The 18,294-nt window shown below is 40.5% G+C and overlaps 1 protein-coding gene across 4 annotated transcripts in view; it reads left to right on the top strand.

The window, feature by feature from the left end:
- The first annotated feature begins 8,461 nt into the window (after nucleotides 1-8,461).
- Nucleotides 8,462-18,294, top strand: part of LOC140200355 (regulator of G-protein signaling 14-like) — a 145,675-nt gene continuing 135,842 nt past the window's right edge. For 3 of the 4 annotated variants that reach the window (XM_072263566.1, XM_072263564.1, XM_072263565.1), the window contains exon 1: nucleotides 8,490-8,582. In XM_072263566.1, coding sequence (XP_072119667.1) covers nucleotides 8,572-8,582 — 11 coding nt within the window. In that variant the 5' untranslated portion in view covers nucleotides 8,490-8,571. Of the gene's footprint in view, nucleotides 8,583-18,294 lie in introns of all 4 variants that reach the window. The other variant, XM_072263567.1, reaches the window with a different exon arrangement.

Below are 18,294 nucleotides of genomic sequence, written 5' to 3'. Positions count from 1 at the left end.
CTAGAAGGGTCGAGATGGCCTGTTTCCATGCTGTAATTGTTATATGGTTATATGGTTATATGATGCAGCCTGATCAGCAGCTGAGCAGAGGAGAGAGGAGGAGCACCAGCAGCCATGACAACGCAACGATAGCAGCAGTAACCACAGCAGTGTCTGCATCACCAGCAGATCCAGTAGCAGCGGCCAAAATGAATATTAGAACCAGCAGCCGCAGCAGAAAACACCTGCAGCACCAGCTACAGCTCCTACTATTCACATACTTGCATCTGTGCAGGAGAGAGGCTGCACCTGGCATGGGGGGTTCAAAAGCCAACTGTTTTGACATTTTGGCAGATCAGCATCTCAGGAAGCATGAAGTTTTGCAATAGATCAGGGGTACCCTATGTTTTTTAATCCCTGGACCAATAATATTAAGCAAGGTTTTAATGGACTCCAGGTTGGGAACCCTTGCAATAGATGTTCAAGGCATCTTTCACCTTCAGAATCAAGGCGTGCTAGTGACCAGCTTGTGCTTTCACTAGTACTTGCTTAAAGTCATACTGTTATCAGCAAACAAATACAAAATACAAGTTACTGATGCTTGCAATGACTTTGGTCAGGATGATTGGGGTAAGGCTGTGGCTTACCACAGGCTGGGGGTAAGCATGTCACTCAAGTGGTGACTGAGGAACTTGAAGTGTTTGTGAGCTGTGCTGCTCCTAGTCTACAGTATAGCTGTTGAGATGCTTGAGTAGGTTAAGATATCTGAAATGCTGGCTTGTAACGCACATCTTGCAGTGGCCCATCATTCTTTATCTGTTCATAGCTTGAAGCAAAGATGTTCGGCACCAGGAGGCCAAGAAACTCTGCCTGATGCAGGTCTCTGAGAAATGAGGCCCAGTAGAAATGCAGCATGAAACATATGACTTCTATTGCATTGGTGGTTATATACACCACAGATCATTATGGAGGCCCATTTGAGCTGTGCAGAATGACCCTGATATGCTGAACAGTGGAATTTGTGTCAGGCCTGACGGAGGAGTAAGATGTACTGGTTGGATCCTCCCACAAAGAATCTGCTGGGGAAGGTGTGCTGAGCAATACACCAGCTGCCGGGTACATTGCTGTCCAGAATGTCTTCATTATTGCAGAATTGACAAACTCTTCGAGTACAGCCACTTAATGAGCATAAATCAGTTCTGCAGGTAACCACAGCTCCTTTTTATAGTCCACATTGTGCATCTGCAGTTCAAACCTTACCATTTACTGTCAAACAGCTTAGTTAGTCACTTGTCAGCTAGCTGTCAAAGAAGAACAGGACAGTTGTGATTATGTGGTTCAAACAGACAACCAAAGCCTAGCAACATAGTACCTATGTTTATTTTTATCACCCATGGGTGTGTCATTGTGAAACCACAAATTACTGTTCTTCTCTGATGCAACTCATGTGGCCTTAGTAGACATGGTGGTGGGTAGTTGTGGGCAGTGGTGGGCACTGGTACAGTAGGTAGTTGAAGATGGTGGTAAATAATGGTAGGTATAGGAAAGTACTGGTAAGTAGTGACTGCTAGTCATAATTAGTGGTAGTAGTCATAGCTAATGGTAGTTGGAAGTAGAATGTAGCAATAGGTATTGATAGGTTGTGGTAGCTATTGGAAAGAAGAAGTAGGTAATGATAGAACGTGGTAACCAGTGGTAGGGAGTGGTAGTAAATTATGGGTAATGTTCAGTAGTTTAAGATAATGTGGTGTAATGCTGGGTTGTTCAGATTGTAGCTTGAACAGTAGATGTATCCTTAACTAGTATCATCTGGGATCTATCAGTCACTACACCTTTTGTATTCACTTGTGGACTCAGCCATTGAAACTCATCTAGACCCTCCGCAATGGTGGCAGTTGGCATGGTTTGTGCAGCTCCTTGAGCATTATTCTTTGTGCTCATGGTCTCTGATGCCAGTATCTTTGTTCAGTTAAACACGGTCTATACTTGCACCTCTTAAACCACAGCAGAGTTCCTTCCCTGACTCCATTACAGCCCCTGTGAAAGGTCTACATTATCCACAGCTGATCCCAATGATTATCTTTGTCAGCTGGTATATTGAGTCATAGAGTCAGAGAGGTAGACAGCATGGAAGCAGTCACTGATCTTCATGCACACACACTTACATTAACTGGTCAATGAAATTATAAACTGGAGGATGATTTGTCGCATTGAAACATTGCCTTTAGATCGCTGCAAGTTTCTGACTGCTTCACAATCAAAGAGGTATTTTTATAGTTAAGTCACTTCTGCAATACACTCAGTGGCCACTTTATTAGATAATCTGTATACCTGTATATCCATTTTTCTGTTTTTTATCTCTCCTTTCCAGCATCTGCGTTTTTCAAAAAATGTTTTAATTTAGAGTGTAGTTCAGTATGATACTGCCCTGCATTTCACCATCCCTGGACCTTAATGCCATACTTAGCAAAGGATCTATATCTGGAGCAATATGATATTTCCTTTCTCGTGTTAATTGTCCTGTGGTCATGTTGAATGAGTTTGCTGACTGGTGGCTGGATAGAGACTTTATATTGCCATTCTATGTGTGATTCTTGTGTGCAGGCTTCAGTAATTTCAATCAAGACCCTGACTTGACAATGAGAGAAAAGAAAAAAAATTGGCAGCTTTTCAATTTATAGCATGATGCAGCATAGAAATGGGCTCTTCCACCAAGCAAGCTCATGCCAACCATCACATGTCCATTTACACCAATCCTGCCCTAATCCATTTTATTCTCCAGTATTCACATTTACTCACCTACACACTATGGGCAATTAACATCAGCTAATTAATTTACCAAATTGCATGTCTTTGGGATATGGGAGGAAGCTGGAGAACCTGGAGGAAACACATGCAGTCACAGGGAGAACATGGAAACTCCACACAGACAGCACCTGAAATGAAGAAGTGAAGACTAAACCTTTGTTGCTGGAGGTTTGCAGCTCTACCAACAGTATCTCTGGGGTTTTGATCATCATCCACTGTGCTCTGACCGAAGATAACATGTGTAAGGAACAAGTTATAAAAAGGGTGGATTGATTTTCCAATAAAGGAGCATGGAATCTACTCCCAACATGATGGCTTGAGCATCTGATTAGATCACTCAGTTCTGCAATTGGTAAATCGGTGAGAAAACCAACACAAAATGCAAAAAGTAATCCTGGGCCAATGAGAAACAAAACGTAAACACAAGGAATTCTGCAGATGCTGGAAATTCAAGCAACACACATCAAAGTTCGTCCTGACGAAGGGTCTCGGCCCGAAACGTCGACTGTACCTCTTCCTAGAGATGCTGCCTGGCCTGCTGCATTCACCTGCAACTTTGATGTGAGAAACAAAACGTACTGGATATTTCCCCCTTTTTACACCATCACTCACTTGAACCTGGTCCTGAAGACTTGAAACTTCTGAATATTTTGATGTAATGCTCTTATCATTAACCTAATAACCTACAAAGATTCATTGCTTTACTCAGAAGGAACGTTTCATTGTTGATGCAGAGCTTGGATAATTTTCAGGAGAGGAGAATCACATAAATATTTGTTTAATTTTTGGCACATACAGTGACATTTAACCTGGCACTCTCTTTTCTACAGAAAACTGTGGAGGTCAAGGATCTTCCAAAGAAACTCGGACAAACCCTTCCATGGGTCACATCCAGAAGAAGGTCTGGAAAAAATAAATCTTTCAGTGGAAGATTGGAAGTGAGTGATATTCATCACAAACTACCATATTGAATGAAAATGAAATAACTATCAGTTGTGCCAATTTCCTTTTGATGGGCAATGCTATGTCACTTAAAGAACTAATATCTGCCCTTCTCAAAGACAGACATAGCTGGCCTAGATGTCACAGACAGATTGACTCTGCTGTTTAATGTATTTGGACTACTAGCAATTCTGGCAAAGCTGCTTGAATTTGTCAGGTCCTAGTTCATACAAATCTCACCCAAATGAGTGTTACTAATGGTAGAGTTAGCTCCAGTTCAATATAATTGACTGATATGATGTGAAATTTGTTGTTATGGGGTAGTAATACAGTGCAAAGACATAAAATTACAAAAAAGCAATGACGAGGTCATGGGTTCATGGTTCATAGAACATTCAGAAATCTGATGGTGGAGGGGAAGATGCTGTTCTTGAATCAGTGTGTGTCTGTGTGTATGTGTCTTCAGGCTCCAGAACCTCCACCCTGATGGTAGCATGGAGAAGAAAGCGTGTCTTGGACGGTGAAGGTCCTTAGGTAGATAGATACTTTATTGATCCCAAAGGAAATTACAGTGTCACAGTAGCATTAAAAGTGCACAAATATACAAATATTAGAAGAGAAGTAAGAGAGAATAAAAAATAAGTAGCCTCATACAGTGCAACAGAAGGGGGTGATCACTTCCCTGGCTATAGCTTGTCTCATTATAGAGCCTAATGGCCGAGGATAAGGTTAACTTCATGTAGCGCTCTTTGGAACAGTGCAGTTGTCTTAGCCTATTAGTATCAATGATCCTCTATTCAACTAAGGTGGCATGCAGAGGGTGAGAAACATCGTACAGAATTGTCAGCATTTTCCATAGAGTCCTTTATTCTACTACAGCCTCCAGTGTGTCTAGTTTGACTCCTATAACAGAGCCAGCCTTTCTAATCAGTTTATTGAGACTGTTGGCATCACCCATGTTGATGCCATTACGCCAGCATACCACCACATAGAAGATTATACTGGTGACCGGTAGAAGATGTAAAGGAGTGGCCTGCCTTTTCCAAAGGTCCTCAGTCTCCTCAGGAAGTAGAGGTGACGCTGGCCCTTCTTGTATATAGCCTCTATGTTGGTGCTCCACTCAAGTCTGCCATCCAGATGTACCCCCAGATACTTGTAGGTCCTCACCACATCCATGTCTCACCATCAATAGTAACAGGAAGCAGTGCAGGTGTAGTCTTCCTGAGGTCCATCACCTTCTCCTTTGTCTTACTGAGGTTGAGCTAAAAGTGATTCAGCTTGCACCATTTGGCAAATGTATTTATCCTCCCATCCTCCCTTTATACCCCCAACTATCGCTAAGTCATCAGAGAATTTCTGCCGATGTCATGACTCAGTGCTGTATCTAAAGTCTGAGGTATACAGGGTAAACAGGAAGGGAGCCAATACAGTACCCTGTGGAGCCCCAGAGCTATGTATAGCCATGCCTGACACACAGCTCTGAAGCGTAAAGGTCTGAAGTTATGGATACCTCCTTAATGAGGCACCACCTCTTCAAGATATCCTCAATGGAGAGGAGGGTTGTGCCCGTGATGAAAATGGCTGACTCTACAATCCTCTGCAGCCTCTTGCGATCCTGTGCATTGGAGCCTCCAGGCTGTGATACAACCAGTCAGATGCTCTCCATCATATATTACAAGAGTCTTTGGTGTTATCCTGAATCTCCGTAATTGATGAACTAAAGCCACTAGTGTGCCTTCTTTGCAATTGCATCAATGTGTTGTGCCCAGGATCGACCCTCCAAGTTCTTGACATCCAGGATCTTGAAGCTGCTCACCTGTTTTACCACTGACCCTGCAGTGAGGATGAGCATACAGTATGTTCATGTTCATTAAGTTCACAATCAAATTCTTGATTTTGCTGATGTTGAGTACAAATTTATTGCATCACTATTCATTTAGCTGATCTCATCCCATATGAGATACAGCAAGCAAAATGGAATTATTTGATATATTTATTGGTATTGATGGTTAAAGAGCAAGACAAAGAGAAGCAAATGAAGGCAGGCTCTGAAACAAAGAGGAAACTGCAGAGGTGGGCATTCTGCCTTGGTAGAATAAATTGAAAAAAACATTTATTTTGTTTAAATTAATAAATTAACTTAATTAATAAATTAAATTAATGAGTATTCATGGTTTTTTCATCATTTTGTATCACTATACAAAAACAATGACTGATGAAAGAAAATGGATCTGAACATAATAAAGATAAATGGGTTGGTGACCACTAGCAATCTTCTGGCATTCAGCTATGGGTTCCAAAGTGTCCAAATGTTATAATCCTAGATGATCCAGATATTCTGATCCAAGAGAATCCAGCTGTCATGCTGTAAGGAGATCCAGATACCATAGCAATGGGACAGACTTTACTGACTGTCTTTTGCCATCTTGCCTATCATTGTTGTACATTGAGAGGTTCAGTTGGTTCAACAAGTCTTTGACTTGCTGTGAGAGAAGCTGAGGAGACATTGGATATTTGGGGAAGGTACTGAGATCCAGCATTTGTTACACCACTAAGTTCTATTTTAGTATGTTTAGTTCAGCTGGACCAAATCTGCTTCACTCACACCATTGAGATCTTCAGTAGCAAAAATAAATTGCTTTGACTATAACACAATTAAAATCTGACTTCACCCTGGGGTGAAGTGTAAAGACAGTCCTGTTAAATTGATGATAAGCAAAAGCAATAACTGTTTCTTGAAATATTCATCAGCAGAAAAAGACAAACTTAAAAATTCTGAAGCGATGGATTCTTATTTGGGTGTCTCTGGTTTAACATTGCGTTAGTGCTTGATATGGCGGGAAGCTGGAGCCAAAGTCACGAATAAGTTACTGAGGGGTGAAGTAATTTGGGTTGAAAAAATCAACAGGATGTTTGAGGTTGATTTCACTAGAATGATAATGGAGTGTGAATTTGACAACACTGACAGGAAGTGACTTCAGAGGACTGTAAGCCACACACACGCATCACGTGTTTGGGTAATACGGCAAGGACTGTACTCAACGGTGTTGGTTAGATAAACCAACAGCCATATAGAAAATATGAAGCTGCTTTAAACTTTAATAAGATATTATTTCTATTTTTAGTTTTTTTTTGTGAGTCTTAATCTCATCAAAATGAGAAAGAGGTTGCTAAGGAAAGAATGCTCTCCATTTTGAGTGCTTATTTCCTTTAACAAACCCTTGCAGAGTGAACGTGGTGCAGGTGGAATACAAAGCAAAGCTTTCTATATAAGGCTTTCTATACAGGAAAGCAGCGTAATATCAAGCACTTAAAGATCAGAAGTATGTTTTGGGATTCAGAGAACGATGGAATCTGTTTAGTTCTGGACAACCACCCAGATTTGTACACTGTATGCCTTACACTTATCCAGGCCAGATGTGGATGTTAGGATGAGCTTGGGGACACCTTCAGAAGGTTCTCAACCCAAAACATTGAAGGTCCATTTCCTCCCCCAGATGCTGCTTGAAGTTCCCCAGCAGTTTTTTATTTTGCTTTAGACTGCAGCATCTGCAGTCTCTTGTGTAGGTATTACTAAAGAGTCTGCAGGACTAGATCTCATCTGACTTGCAGATGAATCCCTGCTCCTAGAATATCTGGACAGCCTTTGACAGAGGCACAGCTTGGAGAGAAACTGGGCCTGCTGCCTGTTATCAACACTAGTTTTGTTTTAATAGCTACTTGTGCTTGCTGAGGTGTTTACCTTGAGGAGATGATACCCCTATGGGATCAGCATGCCGGAAAGTGTGTGCTGATCTGCTAAACAGCTTTTGCTTTGTTTAAATGCATATAGTTTTTCACCATAATGCTTTTCTGAAGATGTTTCACTTAATTTTGCTCTTTCGTTGCAGAGCAGCTTTGTGGTGCACACAGAGATACTTTAGCATACTGACAATGTGTAAAGCCCAATTTATAGACACAAATGTCCAAAGTTAGATCTTGAAGCTTCTGTTTCAATCCCACCTGTTAGACAATGGGTGGAAAGATGGCTAAAATGAGACTGCTTGCTAGCACCCATTTTTGGGTAGGTTAGCAGGGCAATCAGTGCATGATCAGTTAGCTCTGTCAACCCATTGCAATTTCAATCAGAAGCCTTTTCAGGGTTGTGCCAATGGCTTCCCAGCAGATCAAATCCCAGGAAGGGCCAACTTCCATAAGGAACTACATATTGTAGAATTGTGAGATACCTTACTTTTCCATCTCCTTGAGGGCCAGAAGGGCCACATTTGCCTTGTCTTCCCCCTCCCCCCCCCACACGTCTTACTTTGCACATGCATTCCCTCTCTTTTTGATTACCTCCCAAACACATTCCCCCATTCAATGCAGTGTAAGCCTTGGTCTCCATCTGTGATTCCCCACCCTGTGCAAAGGCAATGAATCTGGTGGCCTTGGGCAGGGTTTGGAGATAATTTAGGTAAACCACATGGACCATACGATTCTACTAGATCCAAGTCTCCTTTACACTTTTGCCATTGTCACTCTGTTATCTCCGCTTCAAAATCGTGAGCTTCAAATAACCAACAAGGGATTTTAACTATAGTATTTAGGTTGTATGGCAGAAGAAGTTCAAGCACCAGTCTTCTCAGAGTGAAGTACTTGTGACTCAGTTGGGTGAGATTTGACTTCCTTCTGTGGTCTGTTGCTATGACAGTCTTTCCTGAGGAAGAGTGACTGCAGTTCTCTGAGTACTAGTTAGAGAACAATACCAGTCATAAAGCTGCCTCTTTCTTCCAGCAAGTCTCTGTTGAAAATATCCAATGTTTTAGATAAAAGACATGGCAGGAAAAACAAAACTTGCCATCAATGGGAGGATGGTGAGTGACTATTGACCCATGACTTGGAGTGTGTTTGTTTTTAAAGTGTGTATGTTTGAGAAGCTCTACATTCCCTTGTGCACATTTTTCAACAGAATGATTGTGCTTCTCGCTGGACTTAATCTACGTTACGTTTAAATCTACTTAATTGTAACTTTATAATGATTGTGTTAAATGAGATGCTGGAATTGAATCAATGATAAATTTACTGAAATGAGAATGCATTTGTTTTGGCTGCAAAGCTTTTTATAATTGTACAATTTTAATTTTGGGAGGGGTCAGTTTTGTAAGGACACATTCACGTTACTATGGGATGCAATCTGCAGTGTGACATCGGTATCCAATATAATTTAATGTCGGTAGATTTCTTCTATTAATGAAGAAAATTGCTCTTGAAAACCAATGTTTTTTTTTGTATTTAATTGTCTGGGTCCTAAGTGAGTATAAATGCACAGGACTAACCTGGTAAATGTGTGGGGCTTCCTGTTTTGTCTTCCTGCTCAAAGCTGGGAAGGTGTTTGGCCCCACCTTCCTTGGGGATCTTCGACTGTCTTGAAAGAGTCAGGTGCAATTTTAATCTTCAAATCATACTAATCAAATTCTTCGCCATTTGTTAATGAAACTGTCCAAAGATCATTTAAAACTGTGACCAACTGCGGCTGACATGCTTATTAATCATCTGTGCATTGTGTGAAATAGTTTCCCTTTGTGTGATATGTCCATAAGAGTCTGTAGAAATTGAATGCCATACTCTACTTTGTCCTATTTGTGCGGTGTTGTGCCATTCCCTTATTGCAGCATATATATTGTCAAGCGCTTCTGTAACACCCGCTCGTTGCTGCAGAGATGGGCTCAGCTGCACCATATACTGGAGAGAGTGAAAACAGTTGACTGTTTTAATGAAGGAGCAGACATACCTATCCCATTTATTCCTTGTGGCAAGTTTCTTTTGACCATTACGTTCTCTTGTTCTTATTCTTTCTGTTTAAGAGTTTGTTTCTCAATTACGCTGAGGAATGTCACATATACCAAGCAATACCCATCTGAAGTGTGGGGTATTAAGAGGGAACACTGTACGGGGAGTGATGTAGCTCTGTGGTTCTTTAACCCTTTAAACAGGATGTGGTTGAAGCTTCTGAATGAAATATCTCAAAAGCATGCTCATTGTAAGTCACAGATTAGCACATACATACTGCCTCACCAGAAAAAAAATTGTGTTTAATGTTTAGCTTCTGCATTCAGGCTCGTCTTACCCCTAAGTCATGCTTCATGTTCCATCGTATAGACTTGAGCGCAAAATATTAACAGACACTCAAGTGAGGAACTGAGAGGATGTCAAACTATCAGATATGTTATCTTTCAAAGAAGTCATTAAATCCGAGCTCTTCCTATTATCTCTGGTGGTACTTCTTTGAAGAAGACAGACAACGAATCTATCCCCAGGATCATAAATGATATTTATCTATTAACCAGCATCACCAGCAGTAGAATATTTGCTCATTATCACACTACTGCTTGTGGGAACTTGCTGTGAGCTACTTGCCTGTAATGTTTCCTTTAAAAGTATTTCATTACTCTATCTTTTTGTCTTTCTTGTGTGCTTTTTTTCCCTTCTTTCTTGCTTTCTCTTTACTTTTTTTCATTATTACATCATACCCCTTTCTTTGGTTTAAACATATTAGTATAATCAGCACTTACATCTAACCACAAGAGAAAAAAAAATTATAAGCCCTCTGCATTTAACTGTCAGATGCAGTTAAGAAGAATGATATGAGAAGTTGGAACAGAGAAGTTTAAAGAATGACATAACAGAATTATTTAGGATTTCAACTAGGTTCAAATAGCAGGATCTGATTAATAATTTCTGTAGCATAATCATAAGAAAGAAAGAAAGCCATTTTTATGCCAAAGGAATTTTTAGCTGTGCCTCTACTGATGCAATGTTTAGTATGAAGAGATTAGTTCAAAGTGTGAAAGCATCATCAGAAAAAGGTAGACCACTTTTCAAATAAAAACGTCATCACTTTGCCCAGTGCATGATTAAACAAAGATAACAAACAGGATGCTAATTATCAATGACATAATGAGTTAGATGAACCAAACTGATTAACTGAAACAAAAATGGGTGTAGAAGAAATCAAACTGGGTGAAGGGCAACCAAAGTAAAAGGTGAGAGTGTGGCAGATGTGACAGTTTAGCCTTCAAATTCTCAATTTTTACACCTTGGCAAGAGTGAGCATAGCAACAAGACACAAGGTGGACATCCTGTATCAGCAAGGCCTCTCAAAAGCAGAAAATTTGCAGCAGACAGGAGTTTCAAGATGTACTGTCCAAGGTCTTTTGAAGAAGCATAAGGAAATATGCAAGGCTGAAGACCAGACACACAGTGATAGCCACTGAAATGAAATGCAGCAGATGGGAGATACATCAAACTTCGAAATCAGAAGTCTGGCACTGCTATCACCTCTGAACTCAGAGAAATCACTGGAACCCAAGTACACCTCTCTACAATCCAGAGAAGTCTTGTTAGAAGTGGTCTTCGTGGAAAGGTTGCAGACAAAAAGCTATTACTCCAAAGTGGGAAAAAAGGCGAAGTGACTCACCTACACACAAAAACATGAGGTCTGGGGTACTAAACAATGGCAGCAAGTGCTCTGGACTGATGAGTCAAAATTTGAAAGTTTTGGCTCAAACAGGAGGCAGTCTGTCTGTAGTAGAACTGGAGAGCGCTATGTGGATGAATGTCTGCAGCCAACAGTGAAGCACAGCAGAGATTCCCTGCAGATTTGAGGCAGCATTTTAACAAATTGAGTTGGTTATCTGATCAGAATTAATGGATACCTCAGTGCTGAGAAGTTCAAACAGATTCTCATCCACATGCAATACCATCAGTAAGGTATCTCATCGGTCCCCAACTTCACTTTGCAGCGGGACAACGACATAAAACACATGGCAAAGTCATGAAGAAGTTTAAGGAGTACTGCAACAGATAGTATAGCCTCCACAGAGCCCTGATCTCAACATCATCAAGTCTGGGATTACCTGGAGAGCTAGAAGCAAGTGTGACAGCCAAAGTCTGCAGAGGAACTGTGTCAAGTTCTTCAAGAAGTTTAGAATAACTTACCAGCCAATTTTCTTATAAAACCTCAGGACAGATTTCCTAAAAGAATTCATGCTGTTTTGAAGGCAAAGGGAGGTCACATCAAATATTGATCTGATTTTTTTTACTGTTTATAATTTATAATTTTTTTGTAATTTAAAAACTTTCCATTTCATTATGTTTGAAAGTCATGGTCATACTTTATCGATCCCGGGGAAAATTGGTTTTCGTTACAGTTGCACCATAAATAATAAATAGTAATAGAACCATAAATAGTTAAATAGTAATATGTAAATTATGCCAGTAAATTATGAAATAAGTCCAGGACCAGCCTATTGGCTCAGGGTGTCTGACCATCCAAGGGAGGAGTTGTAAAGTTTGATGGCCACAGGCAGGAATGACTTCCTATGACGCTCTGTGCTGCATCTCGGTGGAATGAGTCTCTGGCTGAATGTACTCCTGTGCCCACCCAGTACGTTATGTAGTGGATGGGAGACATTGACCAAGATGGCATGCAACTTAGACAGCATCCTCTTTACAGACACCACCGTGAGAGAGTCCAGTTCCATCCCCATAACATCACTGGCCTTACAAATGAGTTTGTTGATTCTGTTGGTGTCTGCTACCCTCAGCCTGCTGCCCAGCACACAACAACAAACATGATAGCACTGGCCACCACAGACTTGTAGAACATCCTCAGCATCGTCCGGCAGATGTTAAAGGACCTCAGTCTCCTTAGGAAATAGAGACGGCTCTGACCCTTCTTGTAGACAGCCTCAGTGTTCTTTGACCAGTCCAGTTTATTGTCAATTTGTATCCCCAGGTATTTGTAATCCTCCACCATGTCCACACTGACCCCCTGGATGGAAACAGGGGTCACCGGTACTTTAGCTCTCCTCAGGTCTACCACCAGCTCCTTAGTCTTTTTCACATTAAGCTGCAGATTATTCTGCTCACACCATGTGACAAAGTTTCCTACCGTAGCCCTGTACTCAGCCTCATCTCCCTTGCTGATGCATCCAACTATGGCAGAGTCATCCGAAAACATCTTTGCTTTACAGAATTTTTTTTTTAAATGCGCCTAAGACTTTCACAAAGTACTGAGACAAAGAAGTTGTGTTAATTGACTTGCATCAAACTAGGCAACATGGCTAAGTTGTCTGACCGTTGGGACTGAGTTCAAGCTGGCAGACCAGACGAATGTTGTCACTGAGCATATCAAACATGGTATACAGGTATAGGCAATCAATAATTTTTGTGTACTTATGATATTTGTGCACATAGAGACAGCCCAGTCAACCCAAAATATTGAAGGAAACAATGTGATCAGACTCACTGGAGAAACACTGAAGCTGGTGATATAGAAGTCTTTCTTCAGCATAACAAGCAGGCATTGTTCTGGAAAATCTCTTGGTTGAGGCTCACAAACCCAAAGGTACATCACATTTTTATACCCTTCAGATCATAGGTAACAGTAGCTGATACAATACAATTTCAATAATTACAATTACATCATTTCCTTCGATATTTAGGGTTGACAATGCTTCTTATGAATTAGAGATCTACAATGACAGACACCTCTGAATGTCCATACACCTTTGTCACAAACTAATTCACACAAATGGTCTAAAAGTGTCTAGGAGCAGAAATCCCAGGTACCCAATATTAATGTTGCCAGGGCTGTCTCTGAGTACACAAATATCATAAGTATACAAAAACTATTGATTGCCTATACCTGTGACCATGTTTGATATGCTTAGTGACAACATCCGTATTGTGTGGTAGCTTTCACTCAGTCACAATGATATAAATAACTTAGTCATGTTGCCTACTTTGATCCAATACAATTAACACAATTCCATTGTCTTAACTCTTGCATTCGCAATCTTTCAGTCTGTGGAGCAGCCTGTGTTTTAACTTCAATTTACTGTATGCAATTTACAATAAAACAGGAAGCTAATTGCAAGCTTCCTGAACTTGTTTGCACTTATAATAAGAAATGAAGGCTGGTTTTTGTTTGAATTAATATCTGATTTATTCACTTAACTCCAGAATACCCCCTAACAATGAGAGCCTCAGGTTTCATTATTTGTTGTGGGATCCAGATATGGTCAGTTTGTCCTTCATTGTTCCTTGTATACAAGGAACCCAGTTAAAATGTCTTCTCTGCTTTCCTACATTATTAAATCCCGAGATGTTGACACAGATTTCAAGATCAGGGTTCATGACCATTAGTCCTTATGGTAAATGAAAACCAAAGACAGATGATTTTTAAAATTGGCAAGTTTGAAAGTGGTGGAAAAATATAACATCTATGGAGGGAGTTTGTTTCAGGTGAAAGATATTACAGGTTTATATTTTATGTCAAAGATTATTGACCTTCCAGTGAAAAAGCTTTGAAATATCAGCTCTGTTTCTTACTCATGAATATTGCCTGATCTTCTGAATGTTTCCAGCATTTTATATTTTTATCATTATTTCACCCAGTAAGACCTTTTGGTGACCCTTTCATAGATGCTTGATGTAACCAAGTGTCCTGCTTGCCTATTACACAAAGCATTACAATGTAAGGTTGACGTCATGCATAAGACAAACTGGGTAAAGAGGAAAATCAAACCTGATGGCTGCTTTGTCTATCCACGGCCTCCTCTACTGTAAAGATGAAGCCACACTCAGGTTGGAGGAACAACACCTTATATTCCGTCTGGGTAGCCTCCAACCTGATGGCATGAACATTGACTTCTCTAACTTCTGTTAATGCCCCACCTCTCCCTCGTACCCCATCCGTTATTTATTTATATACACACATTCTTTCTCTCTCTCTCCTTTTTCTCCCTCTGTCCCTCTGACTATACCCCTTGCCCATCCTCTGGGTTTTTCCCCCCCTCCCCCTTTTCCTTCTCCCTGGGCCTCCTGTCCCATGATCCTCTCACATCCCTTTTGCCAATCAACTGTGCAGCTCTTGGCTCCATCCCTCCCCCTCCTGTCTTCTCCTATCACTTTGGATCTCCCCCTCCCCCTCCCACTTTCAAATCTCTTACTAACTCTTCCTTCAGTTAGACCTGACGAAGGGTCTCGGCCTGAAACGTCGACTGTACCTCTTCCTAGAGATGCTGCCTGGCCTGCTGCGTTCACCAGCAACTTCGATGTGTGTTGCTTGAATTTCCAGCATCTGCAGAATTCCTCGTGTTTACGTGGCTGCTTTTTTTTTCTTTGTCTGTGCATGAATTACAATGTTACTTAAGTTTTTTTTTCTCTACACATTTACAATACAAAAATCTTATCATGAAAATATTATTGTAAGGTCTGGAACAAAATAATCTGCAATTAAATGTGATAATGTGCATTACAATTTCTGAACATTCAGAAACCCAGTGGTTCAGCATCTGTCTCACTGGGCACTAATTCCCATGTTTTCTTGAACATGGTGCAGCTCATGTGGCAGCTCTCCCTCTAACACATCTGGCCCCAGTTCGTGCACTCCCATTTACTCACTGGAGCCTTGGTTTCTGGACTTCCTTTAAGCTTACGTGACATTATTGACTCTGCTTCCTTGAAACTCATCTTGTTCCATTTCCCATGCTCCCTGTAAAGTTACTAGGTTCACTGGAAGTTTATTACTATATAGTATACCGTCTTGAAAAAGGTGAAGCAAAAATGTTGGAATATTATTAGGAATAACATCCAATTGTCTACAAAATTTGTCTGACTTCACTAAAGTCCCAGCATGCCAGATTAACTGACATTTTCTGTATAATGGGTATGACACTCATATAAAAATAGAGGGATTTCAATATCGACAGACTTTTCTAGCCTTATTTATATTATCTTATTGCAAGGATGTGCCTTAATACGTACTGATAATTACAGCACAGATAAATATAATTGATTAAAATTGACTTTTTTATTCTCAGTGTTCTTTCTTGCTGAAATTATGTACAATTTATGTTATGTTTTCTTCCTTGTGAATGCACCTTATATAATGCTACATGCCTGTGATACTGCTGCAAGTAAGTTCTTCATCACACCTGTGCAAATGACAATAAGTTTGACTTTGACTTTGCCTTAATTCAGCTAATTGAGATCTTCTAAAGAACCACCAGGTCTTAGTGCACCAAAAGCTCTTCCTCTATATCCCTGATACTTTTTCTTCCTTATGGATTTCTCACATTCCATTTCAGAGTCTGCTCTTAATTGTCTGGCTATGAGGTAACAAAAGTAATTTTGCATAAAGTATTCTTGCAAACAATGTGCAGGGTGCAAAAGACAGCAAAAAGTGCATCCTTAGCTACTTTCCGCCTTTATGCCAAAGGCACTGACCTCTGGTGATCTCCCCCTTCAGACATTGTCAATAGTTTCCCTGCACTTAATTTTTCAAGATCTCTATGGTTTTATGGAGCTTTATCAAACAACTTCCTAGTCGTATAGAAACAGATGAAGAAGAAGCAGCAAAAGATTGCTCACCAATTAAGTTCACCAATCATTACCACTATAGCCGATATTTCATCTTTCTGATACTGAGCCTATAATTTATTGTCTGGCTTTGGGAGATAGTCCCAGCTTCTCCATTTATAGCCCAGAACTCTGTTCAGTTCTATTCCCAGAGTTTCACTTTTAGCCAAAAATACCTTTAGCACATGTTTTCTGCAAATTCACATTATTTATTGATAATCTCCTCAACGTTATTTTAGTCATCTTCTTGAAAATAAAACATTCAGGTTATTCCCCTGTTCTAGATTCTCCCTCTTAGGATAACTGTCTTCTCACCATTGACTTTGTCAGATCTCCCCTGGATTTGATTCATGCTGTGTAACATTTTCTTCTCTCTCACATATTTTTCCAATTCCCCTTTAAAAGCAGCTTTCCGCCAAAATTTTTGTTGTGTAGTCTTGAGCATAATATCTTATGAACAATATCTCCTCAGCACTCTAAATTCAAAGTAAAACATTTATCAGAGTACATATATGTCACCACATGCAACATTGAGATTCATTTTCTTGTGGGCATACTCTATAAATCTATAGAATAATAACTATAATAGAATCAATGAAAGACTGTACCAACCAGTGTACAAAAACAACAAACTGTGCAAATACTAAAAGAAAGAAATAATAATAAATAAATTGCCAGTAAATATCAAGAACATGAGAGTAAGAGTCCTTTAAAGTGAGTCCATAGATTGTGAGAACGTCTCTCAGATGTGCAAGTGAAGTTGAATGAAGTTGATCTCTTTTGGTCCAAGAGCCTGAAGGTAGAGAGGTAATAACCATTCCTGAACCTCGTGGTGTGAGTCGTGAGGCTCCTGTACCTTCTTCCTGATGGCAGCAGCAGCAAGAAAAGAGCATGTCTTGAGTGGTGGTGGTCTTTGATGATGGATGCTACTTTCCTGCGACAACGCTTCAAGTAGATGTTTTCATTGGTGGGGGAGTGCTTCACCTGTGATGGATTGGGCCTTATCCACTTCTTTTTGTAGGATTTCCTGTTGAAGGACATTAGTGTTTCCATACCAGGCTGTGATACAGCCATTCAATATACTCTCCACTACACATCGATAGAAGTTTGTCAAAGTTTTAGATGTCAGTCTGAATCTTCACAAACTCCTAAGGAAGTAGAGGCTCTGACATGCTTACTTCATAATTGCACTTGAGCAGTGGGCCCAGGACAGGTTTTCCGAAATAACAAACCCAGGGAATTTAAAGTTGCTGACCCTCTCCATCTTTGATCCTGTGATTAGGACTCGCCCCATGGACCCCCAGTTTCCTTCTCCTGTAGTCAGTAATCAGCTCCTTGGTCCTGCTGATATTGAGTAAGAGGTTATTGTCACGGCACCACTCAGCCAGTTTTTCAGTCTCCCTCCTATATTCTGATATATCACCACCCTTAATTTGGCCTACGATAGTGGTGCGATCAGAGCAAACTTGAATACGGCATTGGAACTGTGCTTGGCCACACAGTCATTAGTGTCGAGCAAGTAGAGCATGGGGCTAAGCATATGGCCCTGTGGTGTACCTGTGCTGATGGAGATCATGGAGATGTTGTTGCCAGTAAGATGACTGGGGTCTGCAGGTGAGGAAATTAATCCAATAAATGATGACAGGTCCAAGGTCTCCACTGGTTCTTTGGCAATTATCTTTCACCTATAATTCTGAATCATTATTCCACTGCCAATAGATACAGGTTCTCCAATACCTATTTGACCATGTTAAGCAGTAGTAAAAAGCCCCCCATTGTAATTTATTGGAAGTCACACAACCCTGCTGTAATCTGGTAAACCCCCTCTGATAATTCTCACTCTATGGTGTGAAGGAGGTGAGAAGTGCTCATGCATTCTCTTCCATCCATGGAAGATTAATTATACTTTAGGTGGGCTGAATTGCTGAAAACAAACAGCGTTTGGCAGGTTAGAGAAACACATCCAATTCCCAGCTCAACTGTTGTAAATTCCAGTGAGGTAATCATTTTCTGCAGAGCTGTGTGCAATGTCTCATTTCAAACAAGAAACAGTAAACTCAAAATAAACTCCGCATTGGTGCTGCCTTTTTTTCTGCTGAGTGTTGAAAATGACCATCTATTGTCAGTGTAATGGGGGGAATCCCAATGCAGAAAATTTCC

This window comes from Mobula birostris, chromosome 7 (genome assembly GCF_030028105.1).
Source record: "Mobula birostris isolate sMobBir1 chromosome 7, sMobBir1.hap1, whole genome shotgun sequence".
NCBI lineage: Eukaryota > Metazoa > Chordata > Chondrichthyes > Myliobatiformes > Myliobatidae > Mobula > Mobula birostris.
Note: the sequence above shows the minus strand (reverse complement) of the source record. Positions and strands in the feature narration are given on the sequence as shown.